The sequence below is a fragment of the Branchiostoma floridae genome, chromosome 3 (assembly GCF_000003815.2).
Source record: "Branchiostoma floridae strain S238N-H82 chromosome 3, Bfl_VNyyK, whole genome shotgun sequence".
In the NCBI taxonomy this organism is placed as follows: Eukaryota; Metazoa; Chordata; class Leptocardii; order Amphioxiformes; family Branchiostomatidae; genus Branchiostoma; species Branchiostoma floridae.
Window position 1 is genome coordinate 16,894,462 of NC_049981.1, and position 24,783 is coordinate 16,919,244.

The following is a 24,783-nucleotide window of genomic DNA, read 5'->3' on the forward strand; positions in this document are numbered from 1 at the left end:
GAAACCAAACTGATGTCTTTAAGTTCCCTGATATGTTGAGTCTTGGAGACCTGCACAAGTGTAGGGTGTGGCATGACAGTAAAGGTAAGGATTTTCTACATTTGACTTAAAGTTTACTCTCAATATGCTAAGGTAGCCATTTGTTTGGCACCAAATTTGAAAGTTTCAAAAACATGTCTTAGATTGAATAAAAACAGACAATATTGAGGTGAACGGAGAAGAATACAGGAATTACATGACTGTACAGATAAGGCAAGGACTATCATGATTTGTCTGAATGGGCAGAAATTAAAAAAAAAGGGTTTGATACTTGATATTCAGTCAGAAATTGTTTGAATGTTAAAAGCTCTATATAAATCCAAATGTCTTACAACTTGCTTACTTGCATGGATGCCATAATTCATTGCTCTAACTTACTGTCGTTCCCTTGTCATCTACCCCCCCCCCCATACTTCTGAAGCATGTTACCTGGCAGCTATATCATTAGGTTAGGTAATAGTTGGTGAGCATGTAATGTTTGCTAATCTAACTTTTTTTAGTTTGTGAATGACAAAGTTTGAATTACAAATCCTCTTGGATTAAAACTGTACATATTAGCATCTTCATTGTTATTACCTTTGCATGGAAAAACATTAGACATGTACATTTAATGTACTGTGTATTCTGCTTCTTGCAATAATTACATTCTTTCTTTAAGGTCCTTTTCTTCATGTCAACTTTTCTTCACTTTTTTTGCATGCAAAATTTCCTCAGTTTCCGCAGAAGGTATGATGGTGATGTTTTAGTGTATCAGACTTCAGAGGGTTTTAATTATACTGATCCTGAAATGGAAGGTTTGGAAACTTGACTTAGGTTAATCATATCTCAACCCATGAAATTCAATGTACAAAAAACTATCCATCGGATCCATAGAAAATGGTCTACCATAATTGTTTCCAGACTTTTTGTGTTAGGTCAGAATTTATAACTTTTTATCTGTGTATTGACTGTGTAGTGTCACTCAACGACATATACATTTTGTACATGTACAAAGTATTGATATTCATGACGTGCAAAATTCTATGCAAGTTTGAAATATGTTTAACTTTATAATGCAAAGTCCCTTAGAAGTTTGCAGTGATATTTTTGAGTGTGAATGGAAAGTTTATAAACTGTAGAAAAGAATATATCATATTGCAGTTGCCTTCATGTGAGAAATTCAATGTTCTTCTGTTTGATGAATATACATGTATGGTTCAGTATTTAACTGTATTTTTGCATGATATATTTAGCTATCTGTCAAGATGCAAAATCACTGCATAACACTGGCCTTTTATCCATTATCAACAGGGTTTGGAGCAGGTTGGCACCTGGAATACATTGAAGTTCAAGACCAGAAGACGGACAAGTCGTTCATGTTCCCGTGTGGCCGCTGGTTGGCAAAGGATGAGGACGACAAACAGATCATGAGAGAGCTGGTCTGCACCACCCCGGACACTCCCAAGTCTGACAAGGAGAAAATAGGTTAGTACATGTATACATGCTGCATGTGTATGATCTGACATTGTGCCCTTGGGAAATGCGTGTTACACAAACTTACAGAGTCAAGTTTTACACAACTTTGCACAAGGTATGGCTCCAGGTACCTCAAACACGGGACGTCCATTTAACGTAATGACAGCTTCTGAAGCATACTCAACAATTTGATAATTAACATTTCAGTAAAATCAAACTACTTTGAATTACCATGTAAACAAACACCTGTTATCTTACAGCTTACAACATCAAGGTGGTGACAAGTGACAGGAAAGAAGCAGGGACTACCAACGATGCTTTCCTCATCCTGGAAGGAGACTTGCGCAAGTCTAAGGAGTTTTCCATGGACAATACTGCCAAGGGGAAATATTTCAAACAGTAAGAAAACTTTCTCCCTTAGGCTTTAAGAGATGACCTTTTGGAAATTTAAGGTTCAGGGTTCCCTCTAGTTGTAAAACACTATGAATGCTAACTTACATGTCATGACGTTACCTCAGAAATCAAGCAAGACAAATTTTGTTATCTTTCTTCCAATAATGCTTGAATGTGTGTGTGTTTGTGTGTCTGTATGTGTGTTTGTGTTTAGATTAAAGTGTAGACAGCCTGCTTTTACTAACATCATGCGATCAATAAAAAAAAAGATTTCAATCCTAAGGCAGGTTACAGCTAGTCAATTGAAGACTAATGAACAAAGAAAGTAATAAATTAAAACCACCTGTTCTTTTTCTCTCATCAGGGGTCGAACAGATGAGTTCAAGTTCACGACCCGGAATGTTGGAACGCTGAAGGGCATGACCTTGGGGCACAGGAAGGCAGGGTCAAAGGACAAGCATCAGTGGCATGTGTCAGAGGTCATTGTGGAGAACACCTCAACCAGTGATAAGTACGTTCTTATTTGAGTCATATAGTTTGCCAAAATTTGAACATCTTAAAGCCTTTTTTAAATGTAATTATATTGAAATGCTCCCAACATTGTGTCTCAAAAGGAGTGACACTGTGCAATCCAAGAAGTGTCATAACGTTGGAACTACATAGTACAATGCATTTAGACATTTGTAGACATCAAGATTTTACTCCCTAAATTGGAAGTGAGATCACCAATCAGTGGACTTTCTGCATGTATGCCAAGTAATATTCTTCACCTTCAGGTATATATTTGGGTGCAACCACTGGATCCCGGCGGGAGAGGAGAGACACCTCAAATTGACAGACACAGAGGAAAGCAGACAGACTGCAATCAAAAGTAAGTTGTTGACATGCAGTACAGGGCTCATAAGTTGTTGGAACACCTTAGACCCTTTTCCACAGAATTTGTAAACATAAACCTCTTTCTATAATGTACAGGAAACCCTTTCAAGAATATGAACTACCAAGAAGAGGCCAATATGGGTGTCGCTCATGAATTTTTTTTGCTAAACAGAAACCCATTACAGTGTAGTAACCACCCAGTACAGTGGTATTAGACACTGGCATTACAATCTATAGCAGCAATAAGTTCAAAATCTAAAACAATAAGATTTCTGTTAACCAACTTAATGAATACATTGATCTATGTTAGGCATTTGCCAACTGGTGTTTACATGTACATGTGATGTTAAAATTGTACAAAATGTCCCTTATGATGGCTAGGTGTTAACTATCACATAGTACAGTTCAGCAGTGCTGTTGTATTGCTAGGTTAAACTTAATGACAAATCAATAAGAAAATAATTGTTTCTTTTTTGTTTTAGATTTAGCTCCAGTTCAGTATGAGGTTGTCACGGTCACTAGCGATGAGAAGGGAGCGGGTACAGACGCCAACGTCACCATCATTCTGTACGGCGTAAACGGAGACACTGGAAAACGACAGCTCAAGCAGAAGTTCCGCGATCTCTTTGAGCGCGGGCAGACTGACCGGTTTCAGTTTGAAGCACTGGACCTCGGAGAGCTCACGAAGGTGCGCATCGAGCACGACAACAAGGGGTTTGGTGCGGATTGGATGTTGGACAGGGTCGAGATCACAAATCTCGCCACCAATCAACAATGGACCTTCCCTTGTGGGCAGTGGCTAAGTACTAAGAAAGGAGACGGCCAGTTGTACAAAGACTTGCTGCCTAGGTCTTAGACAGATTGTTTTCAAGACACATCTTAAGACTTAAGGTGGTGTGGATTTGTTTTCTGGTGAGGATAAAAATTACAGTTACACTCCGTATGTTTCAATACCTCCTAACTTTATCATAGGGGCATTGGGACATAGGGGTATAAAAACATACTGAGGTGTATATAGGACTGTTCCAAGAATGACAGATTCTTGTTTATTTCACAGCTCAACATTAATGTCTACAAATTCAAAGCTTTATTTGTACAGTTTTCTAAAGGTAAAGAGCCACATATATTCCTTGCTATGGTGTTACTCAATTGTTGTCCTGCTGACATGTGCTTTGATAATATATGATGCCCATAGTTGCGAGAGGGCTGCCAGGGCTGAAGCTTTGCAAAAGAACTAGTCTACATTGTAGATGGTCTGACAATGTATGTTAGATGCTCTGCATATATGTTAATCATATTGCAATACAATGTACTTTTGATATGATGTATGAATATACTTTTTTTAAAGTAATTTTATGCTTATGAGATTTTTGCAGTGTAAGAGATTGATAAACAATTATGACATTATTATAATTGAGAAATTTATATATCATCAAATGATTTAATTCTTATCCTGCCAACTGGCAAAGCCACAAATATTATTGCCACAAAATTGCACAGTGCAGCTACATGTACACATGTACATGGCTCGAAATTTTTGCTACACTTCAGGAGTGCAGGCCTTTATTTGTAAATATCCGCAAGCAACATCATATATATATATATATATATAACGTAATCATCAGGAAGTGCAATGATACATGTAACTACGAATCATATGTGCTCGTCTTTCAGTGAGGTTGCAGTAATGACTGTGTAGAGAATTGTAGAGAAATATCATAGTATACTGTGTACCAGCATTCACTCAAACCTGCCCAAGAAGATCACTTATAGGGACCAATAAAACCTGGTCTATGTCGACAGATGGCCACTATAGACAGGATTCTTAATGCTAATGTAGAGGTGGTCACTTGTACAGGTTTGACTGTATGCCCAAATCTTGAAGGTTATCAGCCACAATGAAAATGTATCCCCAACAAACTTGTCTACTTGGAAAGTTGCATCTATTTACTGATTGCATGTAATATAATTGTGTGTGGTATTGTGTAGTGCCTTAGTGAGTCAAAGTCAGTTTATCTGTGGCAGGCAGCTATAAGTACATGTATGATATTTTGTAAGAAGGTACATTGTAATTTGTGATACGTACACACTGTGGACCAAACTTCACGTTATCAAAGACTTTTTGTCTACACTACAATTAGTGCAGTAACTGTTCAGAATCTCTGATTACATTGATGGAAAACAAGTGCAAATGAACAAAACAAAGATATCTACTTGGAAGTAAGACAAGTTCATATGATAAAAAGACTATACAAGATTGCATGTATGTTAAAAATAGTGTCATGATTTTTGTGAATGATAAAAAGTATACTTGAGTGCTTTGAGGATTGCATGATCAAGCTCTGTACATTTTACTGTTAAAAGCTTAACAGCAAATGTGGTGGCATGGCAGCTATTGGTATTTCAATCTTGTTATATTAAGACTGTTTAGGTCATCTTTGGGATGCATGTAGTGATAATGCAATGTAGATGACATCTAGTGTCACTCAGATAAGCTGTAAATGTATTGTGTAGTACAGTCACATAGTTGTAAAATTATTTGCCTTGATGAAAACGTTGTACTATGGTGTGTATATATACCTTGTTCTTGCTGCAAATTATTTCATGTTGTAGCATCTTACTGAAATATACATGAACTCAGATTTTGAATATTTTTGGAATTGGTTGGATGAAATAATTCAACTATATACATTTATCAATAAATGATTATTGTGTACTTGCTGAATTTGATTTGTTCTTTAAGTATGCACATTATCTAGTGCATGCCTTAAGTTACCTCAGACATTAGGTCCTCCTGCAACTTTGTTGCATATATGTTGAGTCGTTGGACTGCTTTCCTCCATAAGATAAAATCCTGTGCCGCTTCTGCCTTTTGTCCTTTTGGCATCACTTTGCAAGGTTTATCAAGGAGGTGATTGTACATTTGAAGGTCACTCTCTTGGCCATTTGCCTTCTGGTTGCCATGTCATTTGCAACTTTTGTTTGTCTAAAAGTATAGAATATTTGTTGACATGGTTGTACTCATTTTGTTATATTCCTGTGCTGTCTCTGAACCTCTTGTTTTCTGATGTGTATAAAGAGTCACACAGACCCTTAACAGTTGAAAGAAGTAGAAAAGGAGTGAAACAATGCCCCTTCTTCTCTTTACACACGTCATTGTAGTTAAAATTCTGGGTAGGCCCTTAGTATCTTATAGGAGATTTACACCTTTGTGCTGAAGTCACTTCCCAAGGCAGACATGATGACTGGTCAGGGTGCTTGAAAACTTTCTAAAAAGGCTTTTTAATCAACTTAACTATAACCATACAAAGACGTTTAGAATGAAGGTGCATATCTCGAGCTTGTTTAAAACAAGTTCGTGTGCATCTTTCCCTGTCCTTGGTGCTGAACTCAATTTCCGGGGTATCATAGCATGACATCTTGTCAGGGGTTTTGTACAAACTGTAGGCTTGTGGACTGCTAGACTTTGTATAAAGATTAAGAATCATCTCAGCCACCATGGTACAAAGTACTTTGGCATAAAATTCCTATCTTTTGTGTAAAACAAGCTGGTGAACTCAGAACTCGCCTCTTCCCTGTCCTTGGTGCTGAACGTTCTGGGGCAGAAAAGCAGAGTGCCAGTTTGTACAAATTTGGTTTGTCAGTTTGAGGGCCATCAACCTTCTGGTAGTGTCATGAAGGTAGATGGTGGGGAAAATGTTAGCAAATTCAGTACACAGTATAGTAGATACACACTCTAGCATCAGGTTTTTGTATTTATTGTGGAACAGGCTAATTTGTGTTGGGCCAAACAGCTACAATTGCTACAGGAATGCACAGGCACTCCAAATGCACCATGTGCTAAAAAGTAAAGATGGAACTCGGAAGAAATTTGCCCCTTCCATTAAAGTGTTAATGAATGAATGAATGAATGGACGGATGGATGGATAGGTTACTAAGAGTCATATTTGCCTTACAAGCAAGCTTGATTATTGTTTGATATCTATGCATAGAAAGAGACAAGTTTGGCCCACAAGACTGACTTCATGATGATACTCTTTATTGCACAAAACAACATTAAGTACTACTATGGCTGACACAAGACCAGCTTGATCAGGCCATCCTTCTATACATCACAAATATTCTCTACATGGCTGTACCAGAAAAGATATCCATCTAATATTTTGCTGACATTGATTATGTCTTAGAAATATAATATATAATGTAACATTAAATACATATGGTCCATCCCTGTGTGAGTGGATCACACCAATGTGACTCAATCTTACACAGCTTGCACAAAACTCTGTATAACCAGTAAACCACTCTTACTTGACAGCACACTTGTGTTGTGTGTGTTATGCCTAGGTGAAACTTTTGCATTCCGTATTCTTGGAATACCAATACATTTTAGAGTGTGTAATTGATTTGCTGTTTTGATTCAAATCTGAAAACCATTTATGATCTACGTAAATATACAGTATATGTAGCACATGGCTGAAAAATTGTGAAAATATGTCTGTGAAAAGCAAATTGAAGCTTACACCAAAAAGCTGTTACTCAAGCAACTGGACATGATTTTGGAAACAGACATTTTAGACAGCAGTCACTGTCTTTTGTCAGTAACACTGAAGAAGGCTGGTTAGAGCAGATTTTATACCCTTCCTATGAATTGATGGATGACAATTGATGACAATTTGAATAGTCCAATAGGAACCGAATTAAAGTAAGACAAAGTCAAGTCAAGGTTGATGCAAATGAGTCAATTAGCTCCAGACCTGTTGTATGAAGTAACAGGAGCTTATGTTTTTTTGTGGGGAGATCTAGATCTCAAATGTCAGAAAGTTTGAGTTTAATGAAGTTTGATGTAATGTTTAAATTGAAACTTAATGCATGAGCTGTATTAGATTTCTGCAATTGTATATTGATCTACAAAATAAAGTCAGGTTACATGACTTTAAAGGCACATTCAAATTCAACGATCAAAAGAAAAAGAAAATACTGTTCTTGTGACAAAACTTGAAGAAGATTCACCTGGCCAACATTTTGCAACTCCTTAGCAACTTTCATCTGATTGACCTCTACTACTGCCACATGGTGAATTGGTGGCAAGAATGCAATCCCAAATGTGACTGAGCATATACCCCTCTCCCAGTCTTTGTTCCTGATACAGTAAGTGTTTTCTGGCAAGATAGCCTCTTAGATTCAGTATGTTTCTGAGATGACCATGATTTTTTTCGAGTTATGTCACAAGAGCGTTGTTCCTATAATCAAATGACAAGTTATGCACACAAGCTGTAATGACAAAAGTCATTACCAGTATCGTCCTTTATTTCCAATGTTCAGGATATTTCCTCTGCTTCTACCCCTTCTTGCAGATGAAGCCAAGCTTCCTGGTGCAAGGGCCCTGCATGTTGTGGTAGGGGCGATGATAAGCATTCTCTCTGCCTGTAGATTGCTGGAATAAACACAGATGGAAGTTACAATTACATTTATCATTATGTAGATTAAGTAAAAAAGGAAAAAAGTAAAAAGTTGAAGTTCATTCAGACAAGTTAGAATAGACACTGAAGTTACAGCTAAAGCTAGAGTTAAAGTTGAAGTTAATGTTAAAGTCACCCAGATGTCATGGTTAGATGCATATATATATAGGGGTCACCAGGTGCCCATTTCCAGTTCTAGGGCCACACAACATTCTGCAACGATTCACTACAGAAGGGGGCTTAAGCTCCCTGGGAGTGCTGAATGCTGACTTTGCATTCAAGAGGTAAACACATGGCAGTGCCTTTTGTCAAAAATGTTTGCTGACTTGCATTGCATTTCTGATGCACATTCAATATAAAGAACTTCACCTGTAACATGAAGGTCACAATTAAAACACTGTTTTTGACTCACTGGTATGAGGAAAGACCTGCATCTTGATGATGGGATGTCCTGTTTTTCTCTGCCTGTCCATACCCAGCGACTCTTACCTAATAACATAGGAGAAAGGTATGATTTTTACTTACTGTTACAAATAATTTGATTGGCTTGTTTGCACATAAAGTGACACACATGTAGATCACAAAATCATGTGCTTGAAGAGGAGGGCACAATCATGACTGTTTTATTCCCTTGAGATCAATGTCTCAAAACTGTCCGACAGTACTATCCTGCAGCTAAGCTATAGATTAGTAACAAAGAACCAAAATTTCATTTGTGTTGCAATCAATCAATCAATCAACCAATTGATCAATCCTTAATCAATCTATCTATCTAATCCATGTATCAAACAAAAACACAGTCCATGGCTCAATAAAACAAGCAACAATTACTTATTTGATTTCACTTATTTGGAGTTATATTAGGATTAACGTTGTACAATTGATTTGCCTTATCTTGTCTTAGTTAAATTGCGTTATTCTTTGTCGATTCTTGCTAAGTTACCATTTATTTAATTTTATATTGTTATTGATTATTGTTATGTATGTACGGGGTTTCCCCCCAGGGATCTTTGAAAAATGCCGGCCAGGCGACATGTACCCCTGGATAAATAGATAAATAAACAAACAAACAAACAAACAAACAAACAAACAAACCAGTTTTGGCAAGACCCTGAATGGTTCGCAACCCCTCTTCATCAGCAGCAGTGTGTAGGCTTGCTCCCATGTTCTTGCAGACATTCTCCGCATCTTCAAATGTGGCAGGTTTGTCAATATGCATGAAGCAGTCTGGATCTAGCTTGGTCCATCCAATGGGACATGCAGTAGTCTGACCTGGCAGAGGAATATAAGTCAGTTCACAGTTGCAGAGCACATTATTTTGCAGTGTGATGTAAAAAGGGAATGACTTTAACCTTCTAGATGTGCATTCAAAACAGTTCCTGTGAACTGGCATATTGTAGAATAAATGTCAGTTGTCACTGTGTATCTGCAGAATCTATCCTATAGCTAACCAGGCAACATCTGTACAAATGTAGTTTAGGAAATTACTGCATCATCAATGAAGTGCCATAGAAATATGGAAACAGCGCAGTAAAACAAGATATGATTATAATTATGATGATAGAAATAAAAGATATAGACTGCATAAGTATATGAGGAAGTCTGAACAGTTGAAAAAAGCAAAAAAGTGAAAGGGAATAGTGAACGAATTTTCAATGACCTCAAAAGAGATCAGAAGAATTAGATATGGTGAAGAGAATAAGGAGAGATAAAAACAAATGAAGGAGGCCATACATACCTTTCTCACAGATCACACCAAAGGTCCCCAGGGTACAGGGGAAGTCCCTCCACTTGTTTGCACCAATGAACCCAGTTGCTTTCTCAATGCGGACGCAGTCGGAGTCTCCGGGCTGGTTGTTGGGCTCCCCAGGTCCCCAGGCACGGAACCTTCCCAGTTCTTCTCCATCCTCCCACACGTGCTTTCCCTCTTCTTCCTTATCCCTAAGTCCAATCCATGTGGGCAGCGTCTTGTTGACCTGTTGGAAATATATTCATTGACTTTAATACTAATTATCATATGGCACTGCCCTGGGCTAAATGTCTACCTAAAATTACCTACCTGCCTTGTCCCTAGCTGCTGATCTCCTGATTGTTTGGAGGGTAAGGTAGATGTTATAGTGCACAAGTTAAGCCTCCATTATCAACCTTCTTGTTATACAGCCATAACATCATAAGAATTGCTTTGCTCACTCTGTGATTAATTAGTTGGATATCACTCACCAAGGATTATGTCACCATAAACACAAAGGAAAAACCTGGTCTTTTAATCCTGAAATAGGTACTTCAGAATATATCAATATAATATGTATTGCTGACTGCAGTCACAATAACTTTTTTATAGAATGATACTAACAGCATAACCCTCTTTTGGTAAATGTAACAAACCTTGTTTCGCAGTTGTACAAGGAAGTTGTTGGTCGGCAGGTCTTTTGGGAGAGCTACTCGTGAGTTGTGACGAGCGCACACAGCTTTAGCTTCTGCATATGGCACTGCAACGCTGAAAATTCGGAAGCATCTGGACCCATGTCTGTGCCAGCTGGGATCACAGACAATTTCATTCACTAGGTGGAAAGAAAGAGGCACAATATAATTGTTTGGGCCATTCACATCTAATATCTAAAAAAGTCAAATATATCTAACATTTAACATAGGCCGTAATGATTTTGTCATACGGTTAAACCTGTCTATAAAGAAATTGACCACTAGCAACAAGTATCAAATGTCTGAAACACATTCATGTGTTGACATTCAACATGTATTAAGATTGCTTTGTCTGGCAATATCTTCAATCTCCATTCTGTTAAAAATAAATGAGGCCTTACCTTGGCATTTGTGCATGGCTGCAGTGATCTGTTTCTGTGTCAGGGCATAGTCGTAAACCTGTAGGCAGGATAGCTGTCCAGAGAAGGGTTTGGAGACTTTTCCGTTGTACCCCACCAAAAGGGGGAATCGGGCTCTATGTTCCGTAATCCCAATCAACTTTTGCGCCACCTGAAATTTCGGTTGATTTGTTTCTAACAAGTCGCACACAGTAAAAGCAATTTAGGCCACACTAATATAATTTGTTGCTTCTAAGATTTTTCAAGTAGAAATATAGAAAGTGGACAAAGTATATGTATATACAATGTAAAAGCCGAGGGCTGGGAAGAAAGCTTGAATGTGACCGTAGTCTAAAAACTGAGCATAAACCATAGCATAAACCTTTTTTATATCATTGCTTTTCAAGTTAAGCTTGCTTTTTTTCTAAATCTGAGAAACAACAGATTAAATAGGTGTGGTGTAAAAAAACACATAAATGACAACAAACTGCTGGGACAGAAAAGCCATCATATGATAATGTCCTGTTTGAGATCATCCCATCGAGCTTAACAGCTGACTCCTAGCTATAGATTAGTGCAAGTTTGACAAAGTAGATAATGAATATGAATAATAACAATACATGATTATCAAACAATAGTTGATAAGGCCACAACAATTCAATTTGTTGGTTCTCGGGTTTAAAAAAGAGAAAAACATAATGAATACAAAGCCTGAGGATCAGGTATATGCTATAATTATGGTACTTGTTTAATGCTCAGTTGTATTGAGTGAATACAGTCACATCTAAGCTTTCCTCCCTGCCATCAGCTATTAGATTTGAACCAAAACACATCCTATTTGCCATGTGCAGGCCATAAAAAGCCCCTTTTACCAACCAACAGTTAACGTTACCGGTGGTTCATGTTTACCCATGGGGTATGCTATATCCGTTGTATATAAAAACAGTGTATTTAGGGATGATACAGCAAGTTGACAGAAAGTGGTTTCAAAATAAATTATAAAATTATAAAGAAAACAGAGACTTGTCCACCACCTTGATGTTGTCCATCCAGAGTGCTACCTCCCCACTGCTGTAGTTGTAGCTGATTCCAACATATGTCCACTTGTTGAGGACAAGGTGGGGAGCATTTATGTCTGCAGGTTGTGTGCGCCCTTTATTGTGTGGCCAAAATCTTTGTTTGAAATAAGACAATCAAATTATTTTTTTCTCCAGCATAAATACAAGACATAAGTTCATTGTTGTTTAAGAATTTGGATTAGCAGGACCTGAAACACATATGGCGACAATTGTGTTTCAAATAAAAATCAGGTCCTGCTTATCCAATAATGGAAACGGTGTACTGTTGTCAAATGCAAACCAACTCATAAACATGTTCCAGCCAAATTGTAGGGGGAGTTCTTCCATGTCAAACTTCCTGTTGACACAGTGCTGAAATGCCATCCAATGTTTAGTGCACGTTTAAAAGTCACAATATGGAGGAGGGTTTCAGTTCCGAGGTCAGTGGTCAAACCCTTGCACTAAGAGCAATTGTACAAGTCTGAAACTCTGGCAGCTTAGAGATGAAGGAATCTATGGTACTTTCCCCTGTCTCTAGAGGGCTGCTGCTCCCAAGCCCCCCCCCCCCCCTCATTGATTGGTCAGTCACCCCCATTTGTCCAACCAGATGGGGATGACCATCTTACTCAACAAGAGCAGACCTTGGTTGCTGAGCAGTCAGAAGCAAATCCATGGGTAGGTCCTGCATGTGTGACAGGCACTTAAGTCTATGCTAATGATAGTACATGTACCTGTCTCCAGAGGGCTGCTGCCCCCAAGCTGATTGGTCAGTCGCTCCCGTCCTGTCTGCTGGGGTTGCCATGGTTCTCTTCCAAGCCTCCATCAGTCCCCAGCTATCGCCCATGAAATCATGCAGGGGTAGTGCGGTGACACTGGCACGCACATACACCAGGATGGTGAGGGAATACCTGAGATGATAATCGGATAAATGAGGTTAAGAAAGGTCAATTTAGTCCTGTACCAATAATCATAGCCTTTTTTAGGCCTCACAACTGTAATTTCTTGGATTAAAAAAAATTGCTTATTCACTGGAAAAACATAATGAAAAAAACAGGACCAGGTTTATCCCTAGGTGCACTGAGTTAATACAACCATATTCAAAGTTTCCTCTGTGCCCTTTGCTTTTATGATTCTGCTTGCATCTTGACCTTCATTGTCTCATCCCATACTAACCTACCAAATATCACAATCCATTCACACAGCTTCTCGAGTTATGCTGTCCTCAAACACCCACATCCACATGTACATACACACACAAACATTTGCATGCATACACACACACACATTTGCATGCATACACACACACACACACACACACACACACATGCACACTCGCACATAACACACATAAGCAGCACCAAAAAACGAGGTGATGAGATTCTTGGCAAAAGTTATTAATTACTGGATATCCAGGACACTCTTGTAAGGAATCAGCATGCGAGACATTCGTCTGCCCGTGAAGCGGTATGACCCAAATATTTGGTTGTTTGGGCCAGGTGCGGGAAAGACGCCGATTGCTCTGCCGTCATTTCCATTTCCAGTCATGTCCCTTGGTCCGGACTCAAAGGTCATGGGCCACAAACCCTTGGGCTGTCGTCCTGATGGATCTGAACAAAAAAAAATTTATGTTAGGTTTTTAGCTCGAAGTCATTGATTGTATTGTTTTTTGTCTGTGTGTTTATTTGTCTTGATGTGTGTTCAGTTCTGTTGCTGAAGGTCTGGGTCCACATAGGCAAAGTCAGGAAGTCAAGGACAGAATGTGTTCAAGCGAGGAGCATGTAATGTGTGACCATGTTATGCAGTGTCAAGAAATTTTGAAATATTCCACAGAAGTATGACATCTTCAATTTCTTCATTGAAACATACAGTCATATATTAAAGAAAGGAGTAGACAAAAATATATTGCATGGAAGGAAACGAAACAAGTAAGAGCTTTTAAGTCCAATCTGTCATAAAATGGCCTGCCAGTTACATAATTATCTGATTCAAAACTCTATGCTCTGCTGCAAATAATGATAGAGTTTGACATCCATAATCAAAGTTACCTTGAAGTTCATTTTGAAAACACATACTCATACTCACATACATAATGTTAAATATCATAAAGATCCATCCACTCTTTCTACAGTTATGCGGTCCAAATAGTTACAAATGTACAAATGAAAACTTATTATATAAATATTATAACCTCTTTCATCCCTTAGATGATGTGGAATTGGTGGGAACAAGGAGGTCCTTTTTTCAACCTCCTTGGTGGGAAGATTTTTAACAATGTCATGGATTTATTTTTTTGCAGGGAGACTTTTAATAGCAGGTTTGACATAATTATCTTTTTGGCCATGATCATAACAGAACTTACCACTTTCTTATCATTTTTGTCTCAATGAAATTGATAAATGCAATACACACTGTTGGAGCAGAACTTCCACACTGCATCGCTGGCCCCAAACCCTGTCGTGTAGCCCACATGGTGGATGGGGAGGGGTGCAGGGTCCCTCCAGCTCATGAAGGGTGCAGTCCCAGGGACCTTACTCACGCTGATGGTGCCATCAGCCGCCCACTGGATGGAAAAGGTCTGGAACAGTGCTGGCGATGCAATGCCTAATGGGGAAAAGTCCATTAACGGTTTCATCAGATTGCTTCTTTTTTTTAATTCTTTTTTTGTACTTCTATTAGTCAAATGTTGGTATGTTCTTTGCACAGTGTTTTTATAAGACTAATGCTTAATGTTTTGGCCATGGCCATGTGTCTTCTTCCAAAGGGAAATTCTGACAGATTCTGTTTCAAAATACAAGTAGATGCATACTTTACGTTGGGACCACATCCGTTAGCATCAACATTACAGTCTACCTTAAGTGCATGACACTACAGTCAGAGTTGCCATGAGGAAGATGACAGACATAACGGTCATTGAAAGGTCTGATGGCTTTGGCATTGAAATGAAATACAACATCATGCTGCATTCTATATTTACATACCAGGGGTTCTGGCCTTGACCTTTATTTGTCCTTGCTTCTCCCTCCGAATGACGGACTTCTGGTTCCTCCAGCCTCCAATGACAATCTCGTACATTTGATTCATGTCTTGGGCAAGGGCAATGTGGATGTCATGGCTAGCCTTCACATCAAACCTACAAGGAAGGAACAAGAAATATTTCAAGGTTTTATCAATTTTCAATGCCATAGCCCCAGCTTTATTATGTACTATAACAGTCTAAAGATTGGAAAACACCAAAATACAACATTTTCTTATTATATGTATCAATAATATGAACATGAACATTTACATCAAATACACACCTGTCTGCCTTGATTGCACATCAAATCATCAAAAACCTTTCATTAAAATGTTTATTACCTGGTGAAAAGACTCAAAACCTCGAGGTATGATTTTTATACGATTTGATTTTCAATAACATCAGAAGGGTTTATAATTTGTGCAAATGGCTATGTAATTAAGTAATATCATTGTGCTTAAATGGAATTTCAGAGAATTTCGATTTTGATGTCATTGGTGTCTTAAACCCTTTAATGCTTCGTTATACCGGCAAATTAAGGCCCAAGTCACTCAGATGTCCCAAATTTAGTTTATTGACCCCTACCAGACAACCTGTCTATTGTGCTACACAACACTTAAGGGGTGTTTGCCTGTGTTGCCCCTGCAGGCCATCTTAAACTTTTCCTAAAACATCTCAAGATCAAGTCAAAGCATCTCAAGATTTAACACAAAATCATTAGTATAAATATCAAGATTTTCCGATTTTCAACATAGCGTGAAGACCACCGCTAGGGGTCATTAATAATATGATCCGTTGAGTACCAGGGATTTTAGTTTTCACAAAATATCAGATATGTAGATTTAAACTGTAAAAGACTACAAGCATCATTTCAAAGTGTCTGCTCGGTCCAATGATAATCTGCTCGCAGTTTTGTGTGCTACCCCAAAACAAGACCATGTGTGTTACTCCTGTACAGATACATGTTCAGAAGCTTGGAGTGTTATGCCAAAGGGTGTTTTTTCCGGCTCATAATACTTGTACAGATACAGATACAGAAGCCGTTTTGTTACGCTGAAGCGCAGTTATACTGGCTATACAGATACAGAAGCTGGTGCCAAATGATGTTTTTAGATAGACATGTTTACACTGACCTGAATGGAGAGGTGGTAAGCGGAGGAAGGTCCCATCGGTAGCGATAGATGTTGTTGGTTGCCTTGATCTTACACACTGAAAACAAGTCGTCTGAATTAGCAACAAGCCCTTACATCATAAAAAGGACCCCAACATCTGCTATAATGTTAGCTGTGTCTTTGATGTCACAACCTGGTGCTGATTTGTCACACCAATTATCAAATTTTAACATGAATGATAGAGGAAATTTCAAAACACAAAAACTGGGTTGAATATTATAGAAAGCTCAGGTGTGTGAGTTCTTACCAGTCTCTTTTTCATAGAAGAGGCTAGTTGGGTTTGTTGGGTCTGCACATGGCTTGGACATTGGGCTGCAGGTTTTGTTGGTGATGACAGTGAAGGCGGCGCAGTCTGGCCGGGTGTCACAGTGTTGGGCACAGTCCTGCAGGGTGATGCCAGTACCAGAGATGGATCCGAGGTTGTCTCCAAAGCTACTGCAGTACCCTTGACGGACAGTGTAGCCATTCACCACTCGTGGACCATCTGGAACAAGTTACCAATCAACCAATCAATAATCAATTATCATCAATGATTGCCGATGATCCCAAAGTTAAAACTTGAAACTTGGAAGTTAAATTTCTTTATTTCACTCTAAGCAGGCATCAGGTGCTGATGCATGACAGCTGTAGACATCTCTCTTCATTAAGGATGTTCTATTTTCAGCAATGGACCTCTGCTTGGCTCTGTTGTTCTCTTGCCCAGAAGCCAATACAAGCCAGAAGACATTCATCTTTACTCAGTTATCCCTATTTAAAGTTCCCAACAAGAATGCATCTGCAGTTCCAAATGAGCTATGGAGCCCAAATGATGCTAGCCACTGAAAAAACATAGCATGTTTAAATTAAACATGATCAATTTGGAAGTTCCTGAGGCAAGGGGCCCATAAAAGAACCTTTTCTTTTGTATTTTCACTACCTACCCAGTACCCACATCATCATCACAATTGATCTATAGCTTCTTATGTAATTCTGATCAATGTATGTTGACGCATGAAGGGTTAAGCAGACAAATAATCAGACAGACCATTAAAACAGAGAGCTCATATGCTGATTGTTTACCACTCTTTTTGTCGTAGAACATATTCATGACAGGGGTCTTCCTCATTTTGGTGCAGGTTTTTGTCTTGGGGAAACATCGGTGGTTGTCAGTAAAGGTGAAGGCAACGCAGCCAGGGTGATTTGTGCAGCGTTCGGCACAGTCTTCCAGGGTGGTGCCATCTTCAGAGATAGACGGGATGTCGTTTCCAGGACAGCTTCCTTGGCGGACGGAGTACCCATCAACTGCCGGCAAAAGTTCTTGAAATAGAATTGAAAGAAAAGGAAATAATTTAGCATGTTGTCAATGTATCACAAATAAACAACATGGTTATTCATTGCATGGCATAATCATGATGTTTGGCCCAAATAGATTTCATGGACAGGCAAAACGTTTTGTAAACTCACTTGCAATGCACCCGTCCCCAAGCTGTTGCCCAAACAGTTTGCCTAGCCAGAATCAGTGGTTCTATGATATCATACTATGGTATTTCTGTAGTATAAAAAGTCTAAAGAAAACAGAAAAATTGGCAAATGCTTAAATACCTCGGTCTCTCAACTTTTCACAAAACAAAAAATATAATGGCGATTCATCCAGAATTCTTGAAGTATGGCACCAGACAGACAAAAACGGAGCGCCTACTACAGGACTAAGGTTGGCCACAAGAAGCCCCCCCAAAAAAATCCAGGAAGACTGTCAACAACACCTAGCCACCCACATTTTAAATTTGTTTGCAATCCATCCAGAGGTTCTTGGATATTCCGCTGGACACGCAGGCACACCCAAAAAGTCCAATGCTAAAACTATAGTCCTGCATTTTCATTGACAGAGGAACTAAGGAACATGGAACTTACTCTCCAATCAGAGGTTGAGTCGTGTAGATATAGTAGAGCGCCGGTGTAATTTTTCCGACTACTACTATATATACGCGACACAACCTCTGATTGGAGAGTACACGGAACTAAGGATAAGGAGTGAAACATACTGAAAACACTCTTTATAAAAGCTCCTTGCTGAAACCAAGGAGGTTATAACCTCCTTGCTGAAACATAAGATACAACATTATAAATCATGACGTCACGGCAAAAGCTCTGCAATGACAGCCCCAACCTCCTGTCCCTGGTACTGAAGCTATGGTCGGCGTGTCTCCCTCATTGCTGGTCATAGATGTGGTCAGCGGCTGATGATCAGTGTGTTCCATGTGGGTGGCACCGGTGTCGTTTATCCTGGAGGCTTCTGGAACAGTCTGTGCAGGGCAAAATATACCAGTTAGGCATGCCAAAACAACAGTGAACAATTTGGTCCCATTCAGAATAAAAAGATACACATATAAAATTACTACAATAGTGGTAAAGACTTCTTCTCTAACTGACTGCAGTAGCTAGCCAGACTGTACACTGAGAAGAATTTCTTTTTCAAGGCACACAACATCAAACTCAGGACTTGGATGCTTGGATATTTTCTATTAGCAAGCATACATGAATATAGCATATTTTAACATCTATATCCCTTTGTTACTATCAAAGCATTCACTATAGGAACGATAATAGGAACGATAAAACACCTATCAAAGAGAGTATTGATTAATTGGAAACCAGGAGTCCAACAGAAAAGTATCCCATATGTTATTTTTCAAATTTTCGAGTGTACTCATTTTCCATCCATAATATGAAAATGGCAAACATTGCTAGGCTAAATAACGTTAAGTACTTCGTTGGCAACGTTGTCACATATTTTACATATAGCTGAGTCTTTGAATTAAATTACTTTGTAATTCGTAACCTGATTCAAGTTTCAACATTTCTTTTTCACATATGCTTTTTATAGACTTGGAAAAAACACCAGCACTGTTCTTTACCACGTATGGGCCAGGCATGTCTCCCCTGAGCTTCCCCATCTTCAGGGTGAGCAGAACGTCCTGCAAGGCTTTGCCGTTAACCTCCAGCTAGGGACAGTTTTAAGAACGTTATTGCGTGACAGTTGTAACAAGTACATTGCACGGCAAATATAAGAATACAGTTGAACTATATGTATTCTTATTATGGTCATGGCTGTGACAGAGCCAACCGTTTAGCAACCATCCAAGGAAGTCTTTTCCGTAAGTAAGACACGTGCACGACTATCAAAACAATGCCCTCAGTTTGCAATCGTACGACGATTGTACGATCGTAGACGGGGCCCCTTACTTGTTTGTTTATGGACTCAAGAAGTGGCTCAGTGCTGTCCGCAGCCCGGTGATACTGGGCCATTGCCACCACCGTTAGACCGACGAGAGCGCACAGACCGATTGCCGCGAGGATCCAGCAGCCAGGCCGGCGGCGCTTGGAGCTCGGACGCCCGGGGACGCTGTCTGCCATGTCTTCGGTGTCGGTGGAGTCAATGGTATGGTCAGTATCTGGAATTCAATCACAAACAACCCACTTTTATTCATGTACGATTTAAATAAAGTAAAGGTAAAGGTAGTCTCATAACGTTTTAAGGCCGTAGGGGTTATTTGAATTTGTTGTTATCCACTGTGCCTAGGGCACGGTATTGGAGGGGGGCCCATTCCTCTCCTTCCACCATCTCTAACCTCCCCAACTGAAATCCCCCCCCCCCCCTGCATTTAGACATCTGGATGGAGTGAGGAAAGTCATGTAAAATGCCTTTCCCAAGATCACCACATCAGTAGCACGATAGGATTTGTACCCAAGACCTCTGCTTCTGGACCAAGCAACCTGTAGCTATATGCTACACGACCCAAGTTTGCGATTACAATCCTGAAGAAAAGTAGGGTTGGTAGGTAGAGATTCTCTATTCTTGTAGATCCAAGTAATGCAGCAAATACAGCTAAACAGTGTAAAACTTCCAGAACAGCATGTGTATGTTTTTTTCAACATCGATCCCATATTCCAAAGATACAGACTGAGATAAATTGTACAAGTACAAGAACTTCGGTTAAGTGTTAAGAAAACTTTTTCTATTGCAATAGAAATTAGGAGAATGGTCTACAACATTTTTAGATGTCAGAGCAAAAAGTCTGTCCCTTGCCCGGGGTTTTGTCCCTAGGCTCAGCCGGGTATTTAGGAAAGCAATCTGTTTTCCGAAGCCATACCGTGATAACATTCCTGTTCGCAGACTAATTTATGTCCGCAGAGATGGTTTGGACACATATCCCAGGTATCACCACCGGTGTTCTGTATGGAAATCTTTAAGCACCAATCTTGGATGGATTTGTTATTTTTAACCCTTGGGTCACTTTTATTTAAGATCTTTCTTCGGATTTTGCAAAACAAATAGAAAAAGCGAAAGAAATAAGGGATAGACCAGATTAAGCAAGTTACAACCCCGCCCCACTACAGGCTGCCACTGCGCTGTGACTCCCGAGCGGCAGATCGCTCAACAACCTTTACAGATAAAGAACGACTTTGTACGTTCTGTGTGTTTGGTTGTCGTTTAAATCTAAGTTTACATCTTTCATCACAATCCAATGATATAAAATGAAGGGTCACAAAAATTGAATCGCTAAGTGGTCAAAGTTGTAATCTTTTTTTGAACCAGCCAAAGATGAAGCGGCGAATCAGAGAATAAAAGAAATTGAATGGCGTGGTATTGGTACAGTGATTTTTATGAACAGGTGGCTTTTTGAATTTAGATACAAAATACAAACAATAATGACAGCTAGTAATCCGTGTATTGAAGCGTATACTATAGATGTTGTTTTTTTCTGTACTGAAATGGGGGCAATAGTGCATTGTAACCCGTAAATGTTATGCAGACTGTATTCAATACGATGTTCGTAGATTTAGAAATCAGTCAAGACTAACAGTAGATCTGCCTGTATTTCTTCAAATGACAATACGGACACATGGCAAGTGTGTTTAGAAGGTCGTTTACAGAATGACTGTGTTTTGCATCTGTGTGAGCAATGTTCAGCACCAAGGACAGGTGTGGATGAATAATGATGTGGTGTTCAGCACCAAGGACAGGTGTGGATGGATAATGTGGTGCGCGCGCGCATGTGTGTGTGTGTGTGTGTGTGTAGGCGTACTAAAAAAATAGTTTGGCAAAGAAAAAAATTGAAATCAAAATGGCCAGGAAGGTTAAAAATGACTTAACACAGCGAGTATTGTATACCGAACATCAGATTTTTCATTTTTGTCTTTCATATCTTCTTCTTTGACTTTTGAATCGACTTAGGACTCTAAGACATTAGTATCCGTTTTCTGATGTTTATTTTGCAATTTACGATTTCTATTTGTTCATTGGCAGCTGCTTTGTACGATTTACTGTACAGTCGAAAACATTTTTCTCTGTAAATGGATTTGGATGCGGATTTCATCCATTTATTCAAATCAACATGGCCTAGTTTTGTTTATAATTTCAATATTTAGAAAACGTATACAGTCATACATACTGCAGACTCCATAGATTTCGTTGACTTGAGTATTTCCGTCAGAGCCACCGGCCCGACTGTCAGCCCCCTCGGTGCTCCTCAGCTTCGCTGCCGAGAAGGAATCGCGCTGCTTGCGCTGGTTCCCTTTGGAAAAAACAAATCTATCTAATCAGATCTATTTTTTTAAATTTCATGTTTAGATTTGACTGACTTCAGACTATTCAGATTGTAACAAAACAATACATGGTGGAGACTAGGCAGCGAGGCTGGTATCGTGGCCACAGACATATACATATACAATATGTTTAGATTTAAGAGTGTCATTTCTCTTGAGATGAAATACTTTATGCCATAATCTATCTTTGACTTGTTTTGAAACTGGAAATGTGGTCACGACAAAATGTCCTGCAGACTAAGAGTGGCAAAACATTTTACACATTCACTGAGCACAGAGCTTTCCCTGTTCGCTATCGTTTTTTTTATAAAAGAAAACGATTTCTAACATTTGAACATGACTATGCAACATTGATACAGAACAGCAATATAATATCTAAACATGTAAAATTCACGTGTGTTTTCAGGTTGCTATAACAATAAAGACATTGACTGAAGCATGTCGTATTATCGCAATGATCAATGATCAAAAATAACACATTGACATTGTTTATAAAATAGTGAAAGACTCACCATTTTCTGGCTTGAATGCCAAACGAACGTCACAGGCTTGTTCGTAGTTCCCTTTGGTACCAGGGGCAGTATCCGGTGGCACCCACGCCTCCTCGTACACGTCCACCATCCCGCAGTTTGGCGGGAAAATATCCTCACCAGCCGTCGTCTGACGGGCTCGCTTGTTGTCTGTGTTTGTGTCAGACTTAGATGGTCTAGATAGTCAGGGAAACGTGTTTTTTTGTTGTTTTATTCCCATGATTCTTTCCTATGAATATACATTATTTTGACATACTAAATATTTTCAATCAACATATTGTCTGCCCCGTAGGATTTGAATACGTAGTTTTCACGTGCGTCAAAAACAATTAAATTTTTCATGTAGAATTTTTTTATCATCTAATATAACGTTATAATAATCTTATAGTACCAATACTAGAAACTAAGGCTTCTATGGTTATCATCACTTGATACAACAAACAGTAATATTGATCGATGGTTTGTGGATGTGGTCGAAAAAATGTAATGTATTGCATGAAATAATTCATCTTTCTGATATTGAATTAGTCTGGGGACGCAAATTACTTTCCGGCTTTGCCACATCAAATAAACTCCACTAATTACAAACATTTTTGGGAAATCTAGCACGTGTCAAGAACTCGTGCTATCCCTTAGATGGTTTTATAGTAAACAACAGTTCTACACTAGAAGCGCTAGGTGTTTACTGCAGAAACCAATGTACAACACAAGCAATCAGTTGGTTGTTCCGAAACCCCAGCAAGAGACATTCAGAACATCCATTGCAATAAGCTACCGTGGACAAAGACCTTTACTTAGCTTGTTGAACTGTTCAGTGCCAGTTGATTAATGCATTACCCGTTCTGGGACTCACTCAATACTTATGTCTACGGTGTCTTGTATAAAGAATAGTCTAATGACACAGATGTCCTCTCGTCTCGTACATTGAATGTTTGATGTGTATTAAATCATTAACGTTATGAATTAATGTTTTTTCATAGTATCAATAAATTCAGTTCAGTTGTAAACTTTTTAAATGGATAAACATTTGAATCTAGTTTTAGCACCACCCGGGTAGCAGTTCGCTCCAAACGAAATAGCAGAGAAGCGACTGTCTATAGTGTATAGTTAATAAGAATTACCTACACACACATGGTATTATGAAAAGCACAACAAATGTTTCTGACTTAATGTGTACTCTCACTGCACTTGCGTCAAGCTTTGCGTCAAGCTTTGCGTCACTGCGGGGTACAAAAGATACTCAGCGAATTTCAGACATAAAGAACGCATTTTCTTACTTTTTATATTTTTTCGACTTCTAAGTCATACTTTTACGTACTAAGCAATATCTAAACTACAAAAAATTGGATAAAATAACGAAACAGTGACGCAGTGAACGAACCCCACAGTGACGCATGCTTGACGCAAGTGCAGTGAGAGTACACCTTTAAATTTAGGTGCTGCTACAGTTAGAGTTAGTTCAGTACCCAGAAGTGGTCCACGTGGCCTTGCACTGAGTGAACTCGTTAACAAAATGGAAATTGGCGTATGGCCATGTCCTTTTATTCGGGTCATTCTAGTCATTGCAGGAGTCTCTCCAAAGAGGACAGATTGTGGCTGTACACGTGTCTGGTGGGAGAATGTTTCAGACATTGGGTCCACGGTAGTCACGTTGCCTAATGATAACGTGACATTTCTTTTTCCCTTTGACAGTGGAAAATGTATACAGTCTCCTCATTGATAATTGTAAACCGGCTCCTGATTTTTATAGTATAGAATCTTTTTATGTCAATAATTACTTAAGCTATCTATATAGGAAAAGAATAATGAAATATTTTCCCCGGTAGGGATAAACATATTCTTCTTCTTTTTCTTTTGTCAGGAAACAATCAGAGCTTAGAACTGCCGTGAACCAATCAGAGCTAAGAACTGCATTCGCATATTAGCTGTTATAAGTACAAAGAGTTACAGGACATATAATAGCAAAAATTGTACATATTTAATCGCATAGAATACTATGTGTAATTGTGTTAACGACCTGATGCAGTGGTCCCCAAACCAAGTAGATGTAGGGTGGCTCTTTTTTTACTCACACTCTTTAGGTCGAGCCTAATGGTATAGTATTATGTGCTGGTGGCTTGAAAAATGCCGAGGCAAGATGTTTTGCACTCTCGCGAAAATGTGACCTTTCTCGTTGAGCTAGGTAGAATGAAGCTACACCACCTTTTACCGAGCTAGTGATTATAGCATGTCCAGACCAGGAGAAGTGGATACTACAGTTTCACAAAACGCCGCTAAGAGGTCCACAATCAATCTTGTGTTTAGTTTGACCAACCCCTACCCACCTACCAAATATTCATTCATTGTTTCTTGAGTTATGCTGTCCACAAACAAATAC

At 39.0% G+C, this 24,783-nt stretch overlaps 2 protein-coding genes across 2 annotated transcripts in view; one reads left to right on the plus strand and one right to left on the minus strand.

Annotated features, from left to right (window-relative positions):
- Positions 1-5,484, plus strand: part of LOC118410872 (lipoxygenase homology domain-containing protein 1-like) — a gene marked incomplete in the record, with an annotated part of 40,015 nt that extends 34,531 nt beyond the window's left edge. Inside the window, 6 exon segments of the mRNA XM_035812743.1 lie at positions 15-84; positions 1,330-1,503; positions 1,755-1,893; positions 2,252-2,398; positions 2,664-2,758; positions 3,246-5,484. Coding sequence (XP_035668636.1) covers positions 15-84; positions 1,330-1,503; positions 1,755-1,893; positions 2,252-2,398; positions 2,664-2,758; positions 3,246-3,619 — 999 coding nt within the window.
- A 1,297-nt stretch (positions 5,485-6,781) lies between these two features.
- On the minus strand, positions 6,782-22,588 carry LOC118412665. The gene is made up of 19 exons (XM_035815664.1): positions 22,389-22,588; positions 21,723-21,845; positions 19,513-19,721; positions 19,185-19,271; positions 18,437-18,572; positions 17,350-17,586; positions 16,538-16,774; positions 16,252-16,327; positions 15,081-15,232; positions 14,512-14,703; positions 13,505-13,709; positions 12,834-13,010; positions 12,079-12,217; positions 11,048-11,216; positions 10,611-10,786; positions 9,964-10,201; positions 9,321-9,497; positions 8,638-8,714; positions 6,782-8,200 (listed from the first exon to the last, which is right to left on the minus strand). The coding sequence occupies exons 1-19, from the start codon at positions 22,495-22,497 to the stop codon at positions 8,105-8,107; spliced, it is 3,012 nt and encodes a 1,003-aa protein (XP_035671557.1). The 5' UTR covers positions 22,498-22,588; the 3' UTR covers positions 6,782-8,104.
- Positions 22,589-24,783: the final 2,195 nt, after the last annotated feature.